The sequence below is a fragment of the Dreissena polymorpha genome, unplaced genomic scaffold (assembly GCF_020536995.1).
Source record: "Dreissena polymorpha isolate Duluth1 unplaced genomic scaffold, UMN_Dpol_1.0 chrUn004, whole genome shotgun sequence".
Classification (NCBI taxonomy): Eukaryota; Metazoa; Mollusca; class Bivalvia; order Myida; family Dreissenidae; genus Dreissena; species Dreissena polymorpha.
The window spans coordinates 360629-382431 of record NW_026273318.1 but is presented as its reverse complement, the minus strand read 5'-3'; the positions used below and the strand labels follow the sequence as shown (position 1 = coordinate 382431).

Genomic DNA, 21803 nt, shown 5'->3' with positions numbered 1-21803 from the left:
TTTCTGACTGTATTCTTTCAGAAAAGATTTCTCTTCGATGGACCATTTGTTGTGTCTGGTTTTTTCATCCTAGATCAGTGATGAAACATGAAAATTTGAGTGTTTAATGGCAAAGCTTGAAAAAGGATTGATGGGCTTGTGCCAAAATAGTTTATATGAATGAAGAGTGGTTTATTTGATCTTTGAATTAAAATTTAGCCCATGTTCTTATGCAAAGAACTTTATATTAATGGCAAAAATATAATATACACACAACAAGACAGTGTTCTATTAAGCAAGCCTATGTTTTACAAATATTAAATCCATAATATATACCGAATGTTGGTAATTAATAAGTGATATATACCAAATGTTGGTACTTAATAAGTGATTTATTGTGTTTTCAACAAATTTTACAATTGGTTGAAGAGATTTCACAATTATAAAAATACAATTGAATTATTATAGAAAAGAAAGTAGTACTAGAAAGTGAAAACTAATCACCAGTTTAATCCTTTTATGTTCATGTTTAGGTGTTTTTCTTGTGGGAGTTGATATTGCCCTCTTGCTTCCTCGTTTATGAGGGGTACTTGAGTTTTGGGCACAGGCACTGTATGTGTGATCTGGGCGAGACTTACTCTCAATTAATTGGAACCAAATATGATCCATCTGAAATATGATTTATGGTTTGAATTATGAATTATGAATAACTTTGTCTTGAAAACCACGAGCCATTTTTAATGGAGTTTAGAAAAGATATTTAGAAGCATTTTGCAAATCTGGGAAAAGCAGGTCTGAAATTCTGACTGTGGTGAACCTGGAAAAAGGCATGAATACATAAAAATGCATTACTACTGTTTATCAAAGATAACCACACCGCAATGCTTTCATATTTGTCACACTACTCCAAAATACATCACAAATACGGTATGCTACAAATTTACTCAAACATCCGAAATTACACTATCTGTGTACTTGTCCGAAACATACTCAGGTTATGGAACATAAATTAACTCTAATATGCGGAAGAACTCGACAAAAAGGAAGAACGCTTTCAGAATGAAATATATGCATTTCGATTGAAAAGTGAATGATACCCCGACGAGCCACATTTGTAAATACTTGGTAAACTCACCATTATCATCGCGCCGACCATGATTCCGCCAGTGCCAGGCTTCTATTTGTTTACAGTGGAAGCTGGGAACCAGAATATATGCGTACAGAATAATTACACATGTTACGCACAATTTGATTGGCTGACTTACTCGTGGCCACGAGTTAGCTATGTCGGGATCTCGAGATGACGAAAATGCTCTCATCTTTTATTTAATGCACTCTGCCTTTTTTTTCTGCACTGCTCTTTTTTTAATTGTACGCCGCTTTTATTTAGTTTTGCACTCCTTTTTTCTATCTCGTGGCCACGACATAGCTAACTCGTGGCCACGAGATAGAAAAAAGAGGAGAGCAATTTAAAACAAGAGAAGCACCGCTCTTTTTTTTATTGCACGCCGCTTTTATTTAGTTTTGCACTCCTCTTTTTCTAGAACAAAGAGGAGAGCAATTTAAAAAAAGAGAAGTGAATGTCACCTCTATGCCACCGTAGATTTGTGCAATCGCAACTAACGCTTTTAAGCCAAACTATGAACACCGCGTAGCATTATCGTTTCAAATGGACCAGACTTCAGTAAAAATATGGTGACATACGGTTGCAATATAATATTTTCAAAACTAAACGGATTTAAAGGTATTTATTTAGGAGTTTTTTTTTAAAACAAAATATAATAGGTTGTCTGTCTGATAACAAATTTCTTAGAATAAACCAAACGATGTTAATGGTGGATGGGGTAAATGTTATTAGTGTTGATTAATTGAAAAATACAACAATGTGGAGTGGTAAACTACTGCAATAGAACAAAGTAAAACAGAACAGATCAGTAATTTACTACGATTTAAGCATAGTACATCGTCAGCCTTTACCATGTTATATGATGCACATTAAAAGCTATGCGGAAAGGAAGTGATAATACAGTAAACAGTGGCGTACGTAATGTAACGTAATTCTTGAAGTGCTTGCAAAAAATCGCATTATTACAAAATAACATTGTGACAAGGTGGCAATGGGTTGCTAAGCTGTTTATATTTCTTGGAAATACATAACAACGGAATGTGAAGTAAAGGTACATTAATAAATGTCCGATAAGTTGTGGAATGTATTACTTTTTGCATGGTGGGATATACGGAAGAAAAACAACACTGAACATATATAAAATGAATTAATTTATTGTCACCACACAGTTGTTGGTTCTTTTTTAGTTCATAAAGGACACCTTTTGAATACAATTCTCATCCAGACCTTTTGAATACAATAATCATCAAGCAAAATATTGTTTTCATGTGACTGAACAATGGCAAATAATGTCTATTGATTATGGTCACTTTCAAGGGGCCTTTTCACGTTTTGGTAAATTGACAAAATTTTAAAAAGTTGTTTTAGATTCGCTCATTTTCGTTTTAGTTTTGATATTCGTGAGGAACCAGTAATACTGAACATTTACCATGGTCTAATATAGCCATCATATGCATCTTTGGACGATTTAAAAACCTGAAAATTATAAAGCGTTGAATAATTTGGAGAGTTCTGTTGTTTTCGTTTAATTTTGTGAAACTACGAAGATTGCTTATATAAAGTAGAAAATACGTCTCTTATACATGCTTGGCAGGATGGCCGAGTGGTCTAACTGGTTTTTACCCCAGGACTCCGGGGACCATTGGTTCGAGCCTTGTTGAGGGCTAACTTTTTTTTCCTTTTTTAATTATATTCTTTATTTTTACTGGAGCTTTTCAGACCCAATGTTTACATTTATCAATATAAAGAATTTAATGACAAACTTCAAAACATGCCAAAATCTGTGAAATGGCCCCTTTAAGGTATCATATTCATTTTGATGAAAAAGTAGATACAATAAAAAAATAGGCAAAAGACCCAAGAATAAAATACATTTTTATAATATAGTGCGATTTCATGTTTTAGCAAAGGAAGATGCAATATGTAAGAATTTTTTTTGATTTAACCCATCTATGCCTAGTGGAATCTCACATCCTTCTAAATTGGATCAATTTATTTACAAAATTAGGGATGTCTGGTATATTTATTTCTATGTTTAGACTATTTCTTACAGAATTTCTTTTAAGCAAACAGCGCAGACCCTAATGAGACGCCGCATCATGCGGCGTCTCATCTGGGTCTACACTGTTTGCCAAGGCCTTTTTTCTGGACGCTAGGCATAAATGGGTTAACGACGCCTTTTTTTTGGAATCACTAGAATGCACGTTCCCCACAGCACCTGCTGCATATAGTTATCGCAAGAAATCTAGGTATACTCACATACTAGACAGCTTTGCCGTAAGACAGAAACGCGCACCTTAAAAAAACAGCCAAATCCCCTCAATGAAACAAGTTGATTTTAAACTGGTGTACTTACATGAGTCAAAGCCTGTCCATAAACGGGTACCACTTAAGAAATACAAATAATACGTAGTAAATATGACGGTCGGCCTTTCATTGCCCGACAAATCACCCTAAAATAAGACTGAAATTGGTTATATGTTTGAGGGGTTACTTGGAGGGCACTCAACGACCGTAGAGCCCTTAGTCGTGTTTACTATGTCTTGTGTCTCATGGTCGATTGGGAGGTCACACAAAGGACTGAGGGCTTGTTATCAACGGACCTTAGTATTACCCTTAAATAAATGCGATCCGTCAATACAAAATAACTATCGAAGCATGTCCCGTTGAGTCGTTTTGCAAGGTTATTAACTTGTAACTTAAGAACGCTTTTACAATTGGGCTACTGCAAATGAAATTTTAAATGACGCGACATTCGGTTTCAAATCGGGCTTAAGTATAGTCGATGAAATATGCATCTTCAACCATTCAATGAAAGTCATATGAATAAGATAAAAACACTATTTTGTTGTTCGCCGATTATTGAAAGGACTATGGCTCCACGGATCGTATGAATCTCTGGTTTAAGCCTATTCGGTATCGATGCCATATTGGTTTACGTTATTCCATCTTTATATATTAAAAATTGAATATAGTTGTATGTATAAACATATGTCACTTGAAATCGTTAACAATTTAAATTATCTAAGAATAGTAATGTCAAGCAGAGCCGCATAAATACAAGTCGCACAAACTTTATCAACCAAAGCGCTTCTGGACGATGAACTGTTACGAAATCTTTTAATGTACTGTTAAACTCATGTTAATCATGCCTATGTTGCCTCGATTCTCAATTATTGTGACGCGGTATTGTAATTTACTTAGGTGTTGGGGATTTTTTGTGAGTGCAACTCGCAAATTGTGCAAATGGTTTTTAAATTGTATTTTAAGTAGTATTATTTGTAGGAAATGTAATTAAGTATGTGATGCGCCTCACTCCAAGTCATGGGCGTCACACGTTCGGGAAATTTGGAATCGCAATGTTAACATATTGTTTGGTTTCATGCAGAATATGTTTGTTAACAGTTGTATTACATTTTTTCCTAATTCATTTCAAGATGTGTGTATTTTTCAAATAACGAGTTTATGAAGAGGAAACTTCATCACAATTTCCTTACAAGGAATTAAAACCCATTACTGAAAGATCCAGGTACTTAGATAAAGTGGAAAATTCGAAATCTGTCCTCGCATGTTCTGTTCATAAAATTGTAGGGGCCATCACATTCCAAGAAATAAGAGAATATGTAAATTGTGTACATGGAACAGAGGACGAGTGCCATTTATTCTAATATGTCCTTTAAATGACAATTTTGGAAATACACTTAAACATTATTTTACCAAAAATGAACTGTATGTGCTTTTGTCATATATAAACGGTATGCACTGCTCAAATATTAGTGCATTTAATCCATTAGATAATCAGTGTTGATAATTATCATATTAAGCTATTGTTACATGGGTGTCTTAATTATTATAGGACGCAAATGTGAATGCGTGTGTTTGAATTGATGTCGTTTTTTGACATTTGTAATCTCGTTTATTTCGTTATCGCGTTGCCATGAATTATTAAGTTCATTCTGTATTTAGTTTTAACTAAATACGACTTAACACGTCGTTACTACGAGTTGGTAATGTCGTTAAAACAGCTAAACGAGTCGATACAACGAGTCAGTTATCTCTCCATCACAACTGAACCAATCATCTATTTAGTTGTCACTGAAAATTCTTCAATTTTGGTGTAGTCTTGTGTTGTTGGGAAAGCCGCAATACCAAAAGAAAAGCCCACTTGTCCGGTGTGGTGACCACCAACCAAACCTCACCTGTTCCGGGGAAGGGCATTGTTTCCTAGGTGAGAGGCGCTGGTGCCAATAATTGCGATATATGGGCCGCCGTCAAATAGTCGATGGGTTTGACATTTGAAAAACCCTATAACATGCAGGTGCAATCAAGGCTGCCACGTTTAAAATCATTCTAAAAGCACATACCGTATCAACAGTTATTATTTGATTGAAGCTATTACTTTTTGATGAACACGAGTAAGAGTTATTAAATTAAGATATTACGGTCTGATCTGTTTTTTACAAAGCCGCCGAGTGTTGATCTTAGAGATAATTATTCTCTTAACACATGCTCTGTACACATGTGGTCTTTTAATGCAGGGTAGCTTGTAAAGGCAACTGGTCTTTTGTTGTCTGTATCACTAACATATTTTGCATAATGGTTTCACTAAAATGTATTTCAAAAATAAAAGAGAGAAATACATGAGTTGTGTTTTGTTCAATCTATAAACGATCATTTTCTTAATAAATATTCATCTATCGCCAAATCAAAATCTATAAAATATGTGCAACTGAAAAAAATGACATGCAATTTATATTGTCAGTTTTGGGTATTTATTGCTCTACACGTTACAATTTATTGCAAACGTAAGACATATAATTTAAAGCTTTCACAAACTTCTCTTTTTTAGATCAAGAGTTTAGTGCATGTATGAACCTTCTCCAACCACTATATAATGTTTACACAAAGTCTAATGACGCCTTATCCAAGACCAATACGGTAGTGCGTTCAGTTACAGCGAACGTTCGCTTTAGTTCGCGAACGGTCGCGAGCGTTCGCTATTGAACGCTCGGTTCGCCGCGAACGTTCGCGAACCGAAGCGAACCCTCTCGGGAGGTAGTTCGCTATAGTTCGCAAGCGAAACCAAGATGGCGGACAAATAAATATGTTGTATTTGTTCAGTGTAACTTCGATATGTTTTCCTTTTTTTGTAGTACATAAAATGAATTGAACAATTAACAAAGTGTATAGGAGGTTTTGGGGATTTCGATAATGACGCCACGTTTGCGCATCCTCAAATTTTGGCCGTCAACGCTGCGGTCATTCTGCTATTGTTTGCGTTTGATGATCCGCATCGTGAATAGGTTTCAATCATATTCGGGACCCTTTTTAAGAACAACAAAATACTCAGAAATTGAAATTCTTTCAGATTAAATAGAATCCAATGAATGAACACAAATAAGGACGAAAACAAACAACAAAATGATTGATTCATTACATAACATAAAGAAACTATTTGAACCTATATGTCCGTAAAAACATACCTTGTTGCAGATTAACTAAATCCTCTTGATACATGTAAATGTTTTTATTTAATTGTTTACACCAATTTTGACACTCCTTATTTCAGCATTTTAACCACCCATTGTTTAATTTCCCCTTTGTTCATCACAAACAGATTATCTCGATATGATCGGATACTGTCCAGACAATTACTAAGAAAACATGGTGTCACAAACCCAGGAACCTATATTTGTATGACTCAGTATGGGGTCATTAACCACATGTGTCTGGTCATTAAGCACAATTTATGATACCTCCGTGTCATCTCTTGGCATATTTAGCCAAAAACTTAACAGTTGCTTTAATAAAATATTTGAACATATTTAAAAAGTAGGCGTAAATTTGTCCGAAATGGATTAACAGGAACTATTAAGTATATATATTAGCCAGCTTAAACATAACACTTAAGTGTTTTATAATGACAATACATTTAAAATATTGTACAAATTTACTGCTACACAATTATGGTGTTAAACGGGTACCTGCAAATGTAAACCGATATAATAACGTGTAAAGATCGTGCGTTACTGCAGTGTTCGAAACATCATTGTGAAAACAAGCAATCGTGTTTGATCATAATATGGATATAAAATACTTGGGTAAAATAAATGTTAAGATTTATGGTATAATAAAATGCCAGATTTGTATCGCTCATTATCACTACAAAAGAGTTTTCAATATACATGTACGTTCAAAGACAGTTCAATTCGCAAAATATGCAGGTGTTTTTTTTCCATTTGAATGCTAAAATTTATTAATATTTTCATTAAATGTAAACGAAACGAAAATTCATTCAATGTTAAAAAAATTTACAACTACATTTGAAGATTGTAATGTATTGCGCTATTTAAGGGCTTTGTTTTATAACTGATTCAATGCACCTCTTACACTAAATTTCGATCGCTAATGAAAAATAACACTATCGCATCCACACCACTTATAATTATAATCAAATTATTATAGGTTTTATGATTTTTGAAATATCTGTTTGTTAAGTACTTTCTGTGTTATTACGCCATCAAAATCGCAATCAATTTTCTGGGAGCCGCCATCTTGAAACGTTCGCGCCGAACTTATCGTTCAATAAGACCGAATCGGAAACGAACGATCATTGGCGAACGTTCGCTGTAACTGAACGCACTACGGGATTGCATGCGATCGTTGGTCGCGAAATAGAGGCACAAAATGCACAATCCACTAACAACATTAAGAAGGTTTGAGCTCAAAATTAAAAATAAAATTGAGAATTCATATTATTTTATTTAACGCTTTGAGCATATTATTGATTATGTGTGAATCTATGTTATTGCCTTGTTTATTTTCTCTATGTTTAATTGTATGCATTTCCTTAAATACCCGACAAACAGTTAAACACTATAAATACATTAATAAACTTAATGACTCAGTTTTCGGAAACTCTGAATTTTCGCGCAACCCCTCCTCCGCCTTTCTTTCAACAAAAATAATTATTATTTGCTTGACTCTTTAAAATGCCATTTTATCAGAATTTTGCCCTGTTGCGCTTATCTGGTGACATTTTTATCATGTTTTTTTATTACCGGATTATGGTAACAACAACCTGCCAGAAGAACGCCTTAAGGCTATGAGCACTTATATTTGCGTTATTGGGTAAATAACTAAATACACCGGTTATAGGCCATGGTTTCATCCAACAGCCTAAAGCGAAGCATATCTCAAAGTAACTTATACTATACGGCGTGGTGTTTTGCAAGCACGTGCTATTAATCGTTGAAAGAATGGACTTTTTACGGATGGCATACTCAATCCGATCATCAATACACTATTTAAGAGTACATCTGTACATTTTATAAAATCTTCTCTTGGACATGAGTTGTTTTTTTTAAATTTTGTTTATCTAAATTTTCGGACAAGATTTTGTTAAAGCTTTTTTCTTTACTTCTTTTGTTTAATTTAAACATTATGAAAAAGGATTTTTACTGTATGAAAGTATATTTATTTAAAAAAAAATCATTATTGAGAGACCTCCCATTCATGTTTCTATTGTAACCAAATATAATGCTATGAAAACAATTATCGGAAGAACTTTAAAACATTGCATTTATGAAAGCATGTCATTTTTCACCACAATAGGGTTTGCAAATTATCAAGTCACAGATGTTAATTTCCAGGTATGTTAATACTATTGTTTTAAATGATCTTCACGTATCCGCCTAGGAAAACGAAATTCATTAACTGTTCTATATTGTAATACTATGTGGTTTTAGTTTTTCCGTATCGGCTCCTAAAGGCGAGTAGCATTCCCTTTTAAACCATTATATTGTCCCTACATTTCTTGATGTGACTTCCGTTTTAGCTGTTAACGATATGGGCTAAGCTCTGGGTGCATATACTACTGGATAAGGTAGATATAAATGAATCATTTGGGATTATTAGCAAATTTTGCACAGTTCAGTTGCGTCGTCCCTCGGCGTCAGCAAGCCATGAAGTATTTCGATGCTGTAACATATATGCAACGTGCAATAAAATACTGCAGTGTCACACATTGCACGATGTCTATCAATTTACATACTGCAACAACACAGTTTACGTTTCCGCCTAACGCTCAAATCAAGATTATTATCGTGGTGGCCACCGTCAAAACGTAATCATATGTAACATCCTCGTTATGTTAATATATGATTATTCCTTTGTAACTATATTATTATAACAACTGAAGCTCGTACATGTATATATTTTTACATTTAATTTCTACGTCTGTTTGCACAGCTTGATGCACGCAAGCCTTCGTCATCTACATGCGACTATTCTATGCGGTGGTGACGTCCGATCTCGTATATACAAGACCGTTTTGTGTTACAATAATATGTATTTGCAAGACTTCGTATCAGCAATATATCGGTCGATATAATGTTTAACATCAGTTTACAGCTAGAGATTCTATGCAAAAAAAAAATCAGTCATGTGATATCAATCTCAAGACATAGATCATTCAACATTTGAAACTCTAGCTGCATTGTTAGTAAAATAAAGTACAAACTTGGTATTCTTTACTTTAGGGATTTTCTGACTTTTAAATACAATTGTCAATAATGAAAACGCGAAATATCAAACAAAAACAAGATCATATTTCAACCGCATAAACGTTCTTGAACATACAAGAGCACATTAGTCTGATGGCGGTTGATGTTTGTTTTCCAATTAAGTTTAATTTATTTACTTTAAATAATTAAAGACTAAATTGTGAATTAATCTTTTTTATGTATAAACCGGATTGATGGCTTGACAAACACTTAAAGCACATATCAATTGGCTACTCAAATTTGACACTTTGTTACATACATGTTTTTTTTCTTTGCTGTTTTATTGTTAATATTTCTTACATAAGTTTTTTTATCTCCTTAATCACGATAATGCATACTAGTGTATATGTTATTTAACTTCGTTTATTAGATGACCTTAATAGTATCTGCAAGACGACACACCATTGATCAAGAAGATTGGGATTATTATATACTAGTAGCTTTATTAACGTTGACATCAAATGCTGCTTTATGTGGATGTACCTGAAACTATGTAAAGGTTAATGATAAAATGTGTGCGTCTCGGTTACATTAATAGTAGTTGTGTTAACACCCATATTTAATGACGGTAACATTAAAACCTCTCGGTATAATAATTTACCATGACATATTTACTAAAATTAACGGCGGAAAAATAACATTTAATTAAAATGTCTAAACTCATGTAAGTGACGAAGGTATTCAATATGGTGATGTTATGTTCATTATAATCTTCATTATAAAACAAAAAGACCTGTTAAGATACACAAAGAAGTAATTGAAGTAGCAGTAGTAGAAGTAGTACTAGAAGAAGTGTTATTATTAGATGTTGTTGTTGGTGGTGGTGTATTTGTAGTAGAATAAGGCGAAGAAGGAGAAGAAGGTGAAGAAGAAGTAGAATATGAAGCAATAGCAGAAGAATTACTGTAAAGATAGACTATGGAGAAGAAGAAGACTATGAAGAAGAAGAAAAGAAGAAGAAGTTTTCACTTTATCACAGGAATTTTCTTCAACCAAAGGTTTGGTTCGCATAAGTACTTGTGCACTTAAATTGCGTTATCTTTCGGGCCACGGACGGTTCGTTAATTGCGTCTACCATCTACCGACAACCAGAGTCAGATATAAATATCCATACGAAATTAAAGAGAAATAAAGATTTATATGATTGGACGGGTGAATGATAAGATTTGAAACGCGTAAATGTTTAAGCCTGAACAAAGCAAGTGCATTTTAATTATGATGTTATTTTTTGCATTGTACATTACAATTGTGCATTTTATTTGTGTACGTATTTAGGGTACGTTTAGGGTTTGTAGTATATTGTACCATTAGCTAGAATATATTTTGCATATACGATCCTGTAATACAGCAAAATAGTCTATAAAACGTGGGGTATATTTTACAGAATCCGATAATGGCAGGACGAAACTCAAAGTAGTAAGTAATTCAGTTAAGTAATGAAAGGTTGCAACGGTTTTTATGGTTCACAATGGTCCTGTAAAAAAATACGGAAAAAATAGATAAGTACTAGTGCAATTTTTCTCAGCGGGGGCTGTAGTGTTGTGATTCCGCTGAAAAAGTTCGTAGCGAGTAAAGTCGAAGTATATGGCGAATCAGTACAAAATAAACGCATATCACGTTCTTGATGATATGACTGGAAAGTGAGCGGCTTTTAAAATTAATAAATGAGACAAAGAATTTAAAACGACGAAAAATACTTGTCTCGGGATGGACGCCGCCATCTTGACTTCCTTAAGATCATCACGTGATGAACCCCTCTGATGTTAACTTTTTTTGCGTTCGAAAATAAGAAAACATGAAAAATCGACAAATTATATTCCGTTTTCTGATTTTCAAGTTTACTTAACAAAAACAAAGTACGGAAAACCAATATAGTTTTTAAACGTATTTCGTTGTGCATATTATAGAATAAAACAAGAAAAGTATGTCCATATCTATATTCGTTTCAATCTGAATATTAAAAACTCAACGTTTGCAAATTTAAATAAAGTGTGTATTCTCATTGACGCTGTACTCAGATAAAACGGGTAAAGTCGAGATATAAACCGAAGTTAAATTCAAAATAAACGCTAACCACCTTTTTACGCAAATGGTTGTGAAGTAAGGTACGCGTCATTTAAAAATGAAACAAAATTAATAAAGAGTATAAAACGGCCAAAAATCTCTTTCTCTGCATAGACGTCGCACCATCAGGAGCTGAATTTGTAAGTGACATCCGTGATTTCAAGTGTTTTGTTGTTCGTTTCTTATTTTATACAAATCCGCGTTATATTATAGATAATTAAACGTAATGGGTATGGTTAACATTCAAAAATAATAATAAAGACTTGAAATCATTAAAAATATAATATTTTTAAATCGCCCATCGTTTGTAATATCGACATGGGGTATGACAGAGCTTTGTTAAGAACCTTTCATATCTCGGCGCGAAGGTTTCTGGTTAGTTCCATACAGTGATCTCCACTTCTATGATGCAGTAAATGTCATGCGATCATATTGGTTGAAAAAATATAGAAACTTTCCATATTTCATCCAAAAACATTTAAATATAACAATTCGTTTCTATGTTATAATATTGAAAAAATTCGCTATGTAGATATGTAAACACAGGAGATGTTATTTGGCGTTACTCTTAAACTGGAAGTGATTACACAAAAGTAAACTTTTCTGCTTGTACAATCAAGTATTTGTGTACAGTGGGTGTAAACATATGTATAGGCTTAACTGGATGATAAACGGATTATAAAGTAAATATTCATAGAAAAAACACATAAAAGCTTGACGTGAACAAATTTTTGCGGAAGTTGGTAAACCAGCGATGCAAAGGGAGAAAAAGTGACAAGTTTAAGAATCTGTAGCTAAAGAGTTGTCGTTCATGGTATAACTTTAACGAAACACGTCTCGTCTCGTGATTTCCCGAACAAGTAATAATTTGTAGGGATTACAAATAACGGAATTTTACATTAATTGGTCATATGACACAAGTGTCTTCATACTGGCTAAACCTTCTGCAGATCATACAAAACGGACGTGTTGGACCGATTTATCTCAATAATAAAAGGATGATGTGCTATGCGTGCTGTACAGTGGGCAAACATTGCGCTAGGACACAGTAGAAAGTACCTTGTTTATAATTCAGACTGGCGATTTAAAAAGAGCAGTGTTTTCATTTTGAATTGTAAGCTTAATCCCGTTTTGTACAAAGAACGAACTAGAATATCTTAACAGCGAGTTCAATCGTCAGAAATAATTCACGGGTTATTGAGTCAATAATATCATGTAATAATATTGTTTCACAATGATAAAAAATGTTATATTAGCTCTAAAAAATGCTATGTTTTGCATATTCATTTGAACGTGACGTTGTCTAGGACAAGTAAACTAGTTATTTCTGTCTATAAATGAATATAACATTCTTATGAAAAATACCATCAATAAAATAATTGTTTAGAAATATGTCAACGTCTAGCATAAACGCCGATATGGGTGCTAGTTAGATGTATTCAGCTAAAAAATGGTATCTATAAACAATAATGAAGATTCAAATCTTCAAACTAATGCAAGTGTTATTGGTTAACATTAATAAATCATTGTAACTTTGCATTGTCTGTAGCATAAAAATGTGCGCAATTCTATAGCGCCTGTCCGGTTAGCACAATGGTTGTTTTAATTAAGCGCTTTTCACCAACGCCGTTCTTTTGTTAGTGGTCACCATACCGGACAGGTGGTGCTTCATTCGGCTACTCACACACCCTCCCCTTTTAAACAGCATAAGACCACACCAAAATTAATAAACTTTCAATTTAAACAATAGTTGGACATTGCACCTTTGTATTAACAATTCGTCTAAAGAAACACGAGTCTTGCAATAGGGGGTATTTCACTACGACCCGATTTCCCACGATTTGTCCCGATTTCCAATATTGTGAGTTCGGGGACATTCGTAGCTCAATCGGCGAAGGTCCTAACTCATTCGTAGCTAGTCGTGGGACGGTCGTAAGTGATTCATGCAACTCGTGAGCTCCCGAAAAATCGTGGTCAGATTTTAAACGTGTTTAAAATTTGGCCAGAACCTTTAAGACTGAATTTAATATCAGTTCACTCGTAACAGCGTCGTAGTGCGTTCTTAGGCGTCGTTATGGAATCGTAGGTTATTCGTGACTCAATCGGAAAATCGGTGATCACGTGATCTGTCTACGAATTAGCTACGCCTTTGTCAAGACTCTCACGAGTTCACCCCGAGTGAGTTGAGAGCCCGCTTAGATTCTCGCGATTTAGATCAAGACTCTCACGAGTTCACCCCGAGTGAGTTGCGAACCCGCTAAGATTCTCGCGATTTAGATCAATATCAATAGATATTGGCGCCCATTTCATGGGTGCGTTCGGTTAGGTCCTAGCTTAGTCGTGACCGATCTGCATCGTTCGTAGTACAGTCGCTGTAGATTCTTACACATCGTGGTGAAGTCGCGATCCTATTCGCAAGACTTCAGCCGAAACCCACGATTCGTCGTAACTCAATCGTACCAGTGTCGTAAATGAATCGTAGACTGTCACGTGTCTTCCCGATTCAATTAATGTGATCAATCGTAGCGAATCGTGGGCTTGTTTTCGTAGTGGAATAGAGCCATTACTTGATTAGGTAGGATTGTATGGACACAATCGGGGTCCTCTAATAATTCAGCTTCAGGCGCGGAAGGACCACATAAACTTTCCTTCATTCATAAGACCTATTTACAAAATATTTTCATTTGATAAGCGCATTTGTTATACATAGTATAATGTTTTATTATGTAAAGACATTTGTATTTATACATACTTGTTACATATACTTATATTGTAATTGATGTATCACTATCAGGCACTGTTGTCAGAAGTTGTTAGATAGCAATAATGTATACCTTCAGTGTTTACTAAACTACTAGTATTTTAATTGTTTAATCTTCAAGCGGCACTGATATGGTGGCTCTGGCCATAAAGCGTGATATTTTCTTTAACATAATTTTTTTGATTAAAACATAACTCCATCCGAAACTGCGAATACATTACAAGTATAAACTAATAGTCGCATAAAAACTATAAAGGGTATCACATGAAAATATGAGTGGTACAGATCAAACCAAATGGAATGTGAATTATTTTCCTTATTATCGATTTTAAACGAGGATCGTAAGCTCTTTTCCTCATATCAATATCATAATGCAGTTTCTGTAGCTCATTTGAATGAAACTTTAGGCTATGCGCATCAGAATACGGCAGGTAATAAATGGTCGAGGGTCTAAATAAGCGAATCGACGTGTTTTAGGAATATTCAGACAATGCAGTTAAGTATACATGGGTATTCACTTGTTCTTTATTCTGAGCTTAGCTTGGGAAGTTGGAGGCTTCTTTCTGAACACTGGAAGGTAAAATATGTTTCATATGTTTCATATGTTAATATAGCAGCTTAGCATGACGCATGCTGCTTAATAACTCATATTTTAAAAAATTTGACCGTCATGCCAGTTTTCATCGGCATTACTTCGTTTATAAGTGGGTATAATTATTCAACAATCAGAATAACGTGTGTTGATATATATGTATATAAGAACTCTGTATAATACTACTATTTAAAACCCAAATTCCCATTTTTTTTTGCGTTTTAGACAGGAAGTTATGTGAAGTTTGCTCATTATTTGAAACGAATGTATTTTCATTCAGACAATAATTCTGCTAAAAAGTGCTTCATTATAATCAAGGAAGTGACTGGAAGTCATGTAACTGCCTTTCATGCTGTACACCGTACCTAGACAAACAAACACAATTTCACCGTAAGAAATATTGAGAAATATTCTTTTGGAAATTAAAATTCAATAATTTTGAGAAAAAAAATCAGGTTAAACATAATTGAAAAATCATGCGTTTCACTGCCTTGGCGTTAAATGACAACCTGATTAGCTTAGTAACGGTGCACTTTTTATGCTTTCAATTGGCTTTTTTGAATTAGGCCAAACATGTAAACGTTTTGATTTATCTTTTAAGCTTTTTTAATTACTCGAGATGTTTCAAAATTAATGTTTTTTTGTGTTATATTATATATAATTTATGAGAGTTTTTAGGAATGCTAAACTCTCCAAACACATATGTTTAAGTCCGAATTCACAAATGTTTGTCGCCTTTATTATTACAGCTGTCATTTATCGTGCCCGTATATCTGATTAGAAAAAAAGCAGTATCACTGGAGTTATATAACATGTAATAATAACACAAATATCACAGTCGAATGACACTTTATACCGTTATTACATGAATTCAAAATGTCTTTAAATCTAACACACACAAAAACGTAATCATAATGTCAGCTGTACTACTCTTCTTTTCGGTAGTCTTTTTAATGGTCTATAACAAATACTGTTTCCCGTGTTCGCTAAATGTATATATTGGTCATTTATAACAATTGTATATGAAAAAACATTATGAACGATATGTGAAGAACAAACGCGAGTATAATTATTTAAAATAGTGTGTTATTTTCAACATCATTTAAGAAGACCTCGTGTCTTTTAAAGGTTTGTCTAGTTCCAATAATAAATGTGTTTTTTTTGCTATAAAACTAGGTTCACTATTTTCTCTCAACACAGATGGAAGATGGAGATGTCAGACATTACACGGAATGGACTCCAAGGCATATCAACCGATCAAGAGTACGTAACAGCAAAGATGTCCACCACAACACTGAGTTGACTCCAAGCCTTCTCGGACGATCAATGGTAAATAACTTTAGACGTGTCGGAAATTACACAGAATTTACTACAACGGTCATCTGAAATCACACACCAAAACTCATAACACGTTAAAGAAAACTTTTTACAGATTTTGGCATGTATTGAAGTTTGTTATAAAATGCTATATATTGATAAATGTAAACATTGGATCTAAAAAGCTCCAGTAAAAAAAGAATAGCATTAAAGAAAGAAAAAAAGTTTCCCTTAATTGGGCTCGCACCACTGACCTCTGAATTAAAAGTCTAACGCTTAAACCACTCGGCCATCCGTGCTCATACAGTGAGTGATGTATTTTATACTTTATATAATAAAATCCTCACTGTGTCACTAAATATAACGATAACAACAGAACTATCCAAATTATTTAATCGTTTCGCGTTGCAACGCTTAATAAATTTCAGGTTTTTACATCGTTAAAAGATGCGTATAATGGGTATTTTAGAGCATGGTAAATGTTCAGTATTACTGTTTCCTCCCAAATATCATAACTACAACGAAAAATTGCGAATATGAAACGTGTTTTCAATTTTGTCAATTTAACAAAAAGTGAAAAGTTTCCTTTAAGCGGTACGTAACAGTAGGCGTGTGTCTATTACTAGGATTGGACTCCAAGGTTCAACAGTGGAGGTGTCGGACAATTAATAAATTTGACTCCCAGTCTCGCCAGATTAAAGGTATTAACAGTGGAGGTATCAAATATCTCATCAGGTAAATAAAGGGTAACTAACTGTGGGGGAGTCGGACAGTTCATAAATCGGGCTCCAAGGCTCATCTGACGATCAACGATTAGTAACAGTAGAGATGTCGGACATAAAACGGAAAGGACTTCGCGCATCATCAGGCGTTTGTAGTGTTTGTGTTTGTAGCAGTGTAGTAGTCGGACAGTGCTCGGAATGCACTCAAAAGCCCACAGTCAGACTATAAACAAACTCAAATAGTAAGGGGTAATTTAAATTGAAGGTATCGAGCATAATACAACACTCTACAGATAATTAGGATTATGTGAAACTGGAGAGTACAGACATTACACGGAATAGGCAACAAAGCGTATCAGGTGATCGTAGGCAAATAGCAGTGAAATTATGGGGCATTACACGGAAAGGACGCAAAGCCAAAGGCTCATCAGGTAATATATGATAAGCCACAGTACTTAACACAAAGCGGGCACCAAGGCTCATCCGTCAATCAATTGTAAGTAAGAGTGGAGGTGTCGGACATAACCCGAAATAGACGCCAAGAGTCATATTGCAATTAAAGTGTAAGTAACAGTAGAGATGTCGCACATTACACGAAACAGACTAAAATCTCGACGGGCAATCAAGGGTAAGTAACAGTGTTGGTGTTAGACATTACACACACTTGACGACAAGGCTAATGAGCTCTTCAATTCCTTTCTGTTGTTATGATGCTAGATAAAAATGAGTTACTTTATACACGTTCACACAATTCACAGGCTTCGTGTTCACTGATTCGCATAAACGCTCATTTATAACGGAGACTTTGTGTATGCGTTATTGAAAATAATTCAAAATCACAGTTTCCTGTCAGGCGATAGCTGATAGGTGAATTGTTCATCATTACCATTTCTTACGAGAATATTTGTTAAACTAATGGCAGCTTCCTGAAAATACGCTTTGTCGATGTATGGATTCATGTCGTGGAAACAAAATATTATACAAAGGAAAATGACTCAATGAACACTCACTGTGAACAATGAAACGACATAATAATATGCGCATGTCCATCTTGTAAGGAATCTACATATTCGTCCCTTTCGGGTCTTTAGTTCCTCTGATCTGACACAGAAACGTAAAATTCAATATATCAATGTCACATTATTACCCAAAGGGCAATAACTGCATAAAACATCTTTTTCAGCGGAACAATATGAACATACACGCATGTCGTCCAGTAAGGATGCTGCATATGATTGTCATACACATTTCACGATAAGCGCCCGAGATAAAAAGTGGACAGTAATTCTTATTCAAGACAATTACTGAAAATCAACGTTGCAGAAGAGTGACTATATGCGCTTGTCAGAGCAAAATGGATAGTGCACTTACAGTTTTATGAAAAGCGTATCATTATATTCTGAGATCTCCCGTTGAAGAGGAAAAATACATTTTAATTATCAAAGGGTAATAGCTTTGAACAACGTGGCGATAATGTCCACGATATAAGGATGAATCCATAGCAAGTTTCATTAAATACGTATTGTTAGCGGTGTAAATCTCGCACCTCAACGGCAAAAGACGTGTTAATGATTAAAAGGGAATAACTACCTACACAATCATTGGACCGAAACGACCTGGCGTACGATTTTCGGTGAAATTCATTTCAGACCCACGCAAGCTAAATTCCACCAACGTTATGATTCGGACGGACGCACACTGTGGCGACAATATACCCGCTTCGCGCGTTTCTGGGAGTATTACAAATCTTGTATACATATAGCAAAAACGTTTGCAAAACCATGTGAAGAACTGTATTAGAAGACTGCTTTACCAAAATTGTCTTTGAAATTCCTCACTGTATAATAATCTATTATTAAATACGAGAAACTATATCCATGCCTTGGAAACGTTTCGAACATGAGTCCTTAGTTTTCAGGAACATTGTAAGGAAAACATTTCAAAAGTTGTTTACTACAAATATCGCTTCGTTATGTTAATTTATTAATAGCTCAAATACCGAATACCCATCGCTCTATTTTAAACTTGCTCAGAACAAGTAAATGTCGTCTAGCTAGTGCACATTATCTCTGCCATGTGCAATCCCATACATTCTTTTCTTAAAACACTAATAGTATAAATGTCTTTTGTGTATTTTGATAAACCATTCATCATCATTTACCGCTTATATTATTTAAATGGTATGTGTATTTTGGAAAAAAAATCTAAATAAATATTTATCTAAATCATTCCGTCTATTTATCTTTCTTTCTCTCTTCTCTCAAATATCAAATAAATATTATGTGCTAATTGTGAAAAATATAACTTATTTTGTGAGCAATGAACGAAACAGATATTAAATACATAATTCAAAATTATTCGCAACTGTAACCATATGCCACAAAGAAAATATTTATTCTGTAAAACAGATTAAATAAAAGTCAACCATTATGAAATACTGATTTATTTATTGTAGAATGTAACGTCATCCAGTAAAAAAACTAATTTTGTTACAGTATAAATATGAAGATGAATCCAAGGAGACAAGCACCATTATGAATCTCCTGGGATATGGGCCCGTCATCAGACAGAAACGAATAGAAGCCTTGAATGAGTGGGATAGACTTTGGAATGCACATTGCTTTGATGGTGTGGCTTCATCTATCACAGCAGGGAGCAAGGCGCAGGGGTTGACATGTGTTTTCGAGAGCGATAAAGATATGATATATGTACTGCCAAATACCATGTGTCTGGAATACGGCTTTGACGAAAGCACAATTCCAGATCACATCAATGTTTTCAAAATGAATACACAGAGCTGCAGTGCAGGGTATTGTAGACTACTGCTTGAGAGATCAGCTAGCTTAGACCACCCTGTTATTTTTAATTCTCTAATTGATAATGGCCATGGTATGATTCTAATGAGCAGTACATATTTTGTTGAACATTTGAAAAACTTTTATAGTTCCTTCAGACCAGCAGTCCAATACCCGCATGCTGGTCCGTCTCTGCCATGGTCTTTGGGTCCTTATAGAAATGATAGGGTTGTTGCCATTCACTGCAACTGTCGAGTCATATTACAAAAATGGGCTTCAAGGACTCGTCATTGGCCACCGCCGGGAATTATTGAGAAGGTTATCGCAATGAGAGCGTTTGTAACTCCAATAGGGTTTAAAGGCAGCGAATTCAACCACGTTGAATGGAGGATATGCTTTAATCCTGCTGAGACGGAGCTTGTGAATAATCTAAATGACACGCAGGTCAAAATATATTTTATCCTTAAGATGATCGTAAATGATGTCTTAAAGCCTCAGACAAAAGAAATTACATCATATATATTAAAGAACATTGTATTATGGCTGGCAGAAAACAACCCACAGACATTGTTCTATCCAGAAAGTTTGTTTCATTGGCTTCACGAAGGACTAGATATATTACGGATCGCTATATTCGAAAGTCAGCTTCCTTACCATTTTATACCAGAGCGGAATCTAATGGCAAAAAGGGGACATGACGTTGAGCAGCAGCGTGTGTTGGTAAGATCTATTACGGACATGATTAATGAAGGGCCGAGGATGCTTCTGCGGTTGAAGAAGGTACGTCATGCCATTGTCTGCCACCCGGAGCCACTTCTGTGGTACAGTAAGAGAAGGACTGAGCTAGAATTGTTGAAGTTGGAGTACACGAACAGAAGGCTTAAATGCTTCAAGGACGAAAACTTCATGATGTATGACTTTGATATTATTGGGAAGGCATTAGCGGTGCGCATGTCTGAGATCTTACTAGAGGTCCTGCGTCGTATGCCGTTTGAAGGGAATTCAGTAAATGATCTGATGGTGGTTCGCGAGATGATGCTTAGCTAAGAACGTATTAATTCACAAATAGTCCAATCCCATGAAAATTGTATAGATATGATAGTCGTGATTTAAAAGGGATTATTACGTTTACTATGAATCACCCGGTTTACATCAGCCTAGGTGATGCCCTGTATTGAAAAATGGCTGTTCCTGTTGTGTATTTTTTAACTTACCGCAGCAGTCGTGCTTGTCGTAGTTTATGAAGCATAAGCACATGAGGATTCCTGAAAAAAAGTATAATGTGTATTTAGATGTCGTTTAAGTATACCTTAACGACAATATGCCTATGCGAATCATCATAACTGATGGAGATAAATGTCCATATGTAAAAATATAAACTAATCAACATTGAAATAACCGTGTTGTTGTTTTGTTAATACTAAGCGGAACAATTTGATTAATTAGTTCGCTTGATGTTCTACACAAATATGGCATGTCATTGCAAAAATAAATGCATCATATTTCTTATTAGGCTGATTTTCATCATACTAGTATATGAAAGAAAATCGGTTATTCATAATAAAGTCAATAAGTGAAGAGATATTTATTTATTGAGTCTTGTTCCGAAAACTGAAAACAGTTGTCAGTTTACTTGTTTGAGTTTGAAGAACTACGCATGCGTCTGATAGATGCGATATATCCTCTATGTTTGATGATTATGTCAGAACACATTTTTAGGAAAAGATGCACTAGTTAGATATTTGGAATGGAAAGGTTAGATGCATTGGAAAACTTGAAAATCATGCTGCTCTTTGTAAAAGATGGGAACTCATAAATTCTCTTATTGAAAAAAAAACATGTTAATTATCGACTTAAAAATGATTTAAGAAAGACATCGTTTG

At 34.6% G+C, this 21803-nt stretch overlaps 1 protein-coding gene across 2 annotated transcripts; it reads left to right on the top strand.

Moving 5' to 3' along the window:
• Positions 1–1658: 1658 nt before the first annotated feature.
• On the top strand, positions 1659–21309 carry LOC127863309 (uncharacterized). 2 transcript variants are annotated; one of them, XM_052402729.1, is made up of 3 exons: positions 1659–1723; positions 16287–16415; positions 19621–21309. In XM_052402729.1, exons 2-3 carry the CDS (start codon positions 16287–16289, stop codon positions 20965–20967), a joined length of 1476 nt encoding a protein of 491 aa, XP_052258689.1. In that variant the 5' UTR covers positions 1659–1723; the 3' UTR covers positions 20968–21309. The 2 variants fall into 2 exon arrangements, with proteins under 2 accessions (XP_052258689.1, XP_052258688.1); XM_052402728.1 differs by lacking the exon at positions 1659–1723 and adding an exon at positions 14958–15071.
• The last annotated feature ends 494 nt before the right edge of the window (positions 21310–21803 follow it).

Excerpts from the sequence above, each read along its gene's own strand:
- LOC127863309 (XM_052402728.1), top strand. The coding sequence starts at position 14,985 with ATGCAGTTAAGTATACATGGGTATTCACTTGTTCTTTATTCTGAGCTT. Across the intron at positions 15,072-16,286 it reads TTCTTTCTGAACACTGGAAG|ATGGAAGATGGAGATGTCAG; the intron begins GTAAAATATGTT and ends CTCTCAACACAG. Across the intron at positions 16,416-19,620 it reads GCCTTCTCGGACGATCAATG|TATAAATATGAAGATGAATC; the intron begins GTAAATAACTTT and ends ATTTTGTTACAG.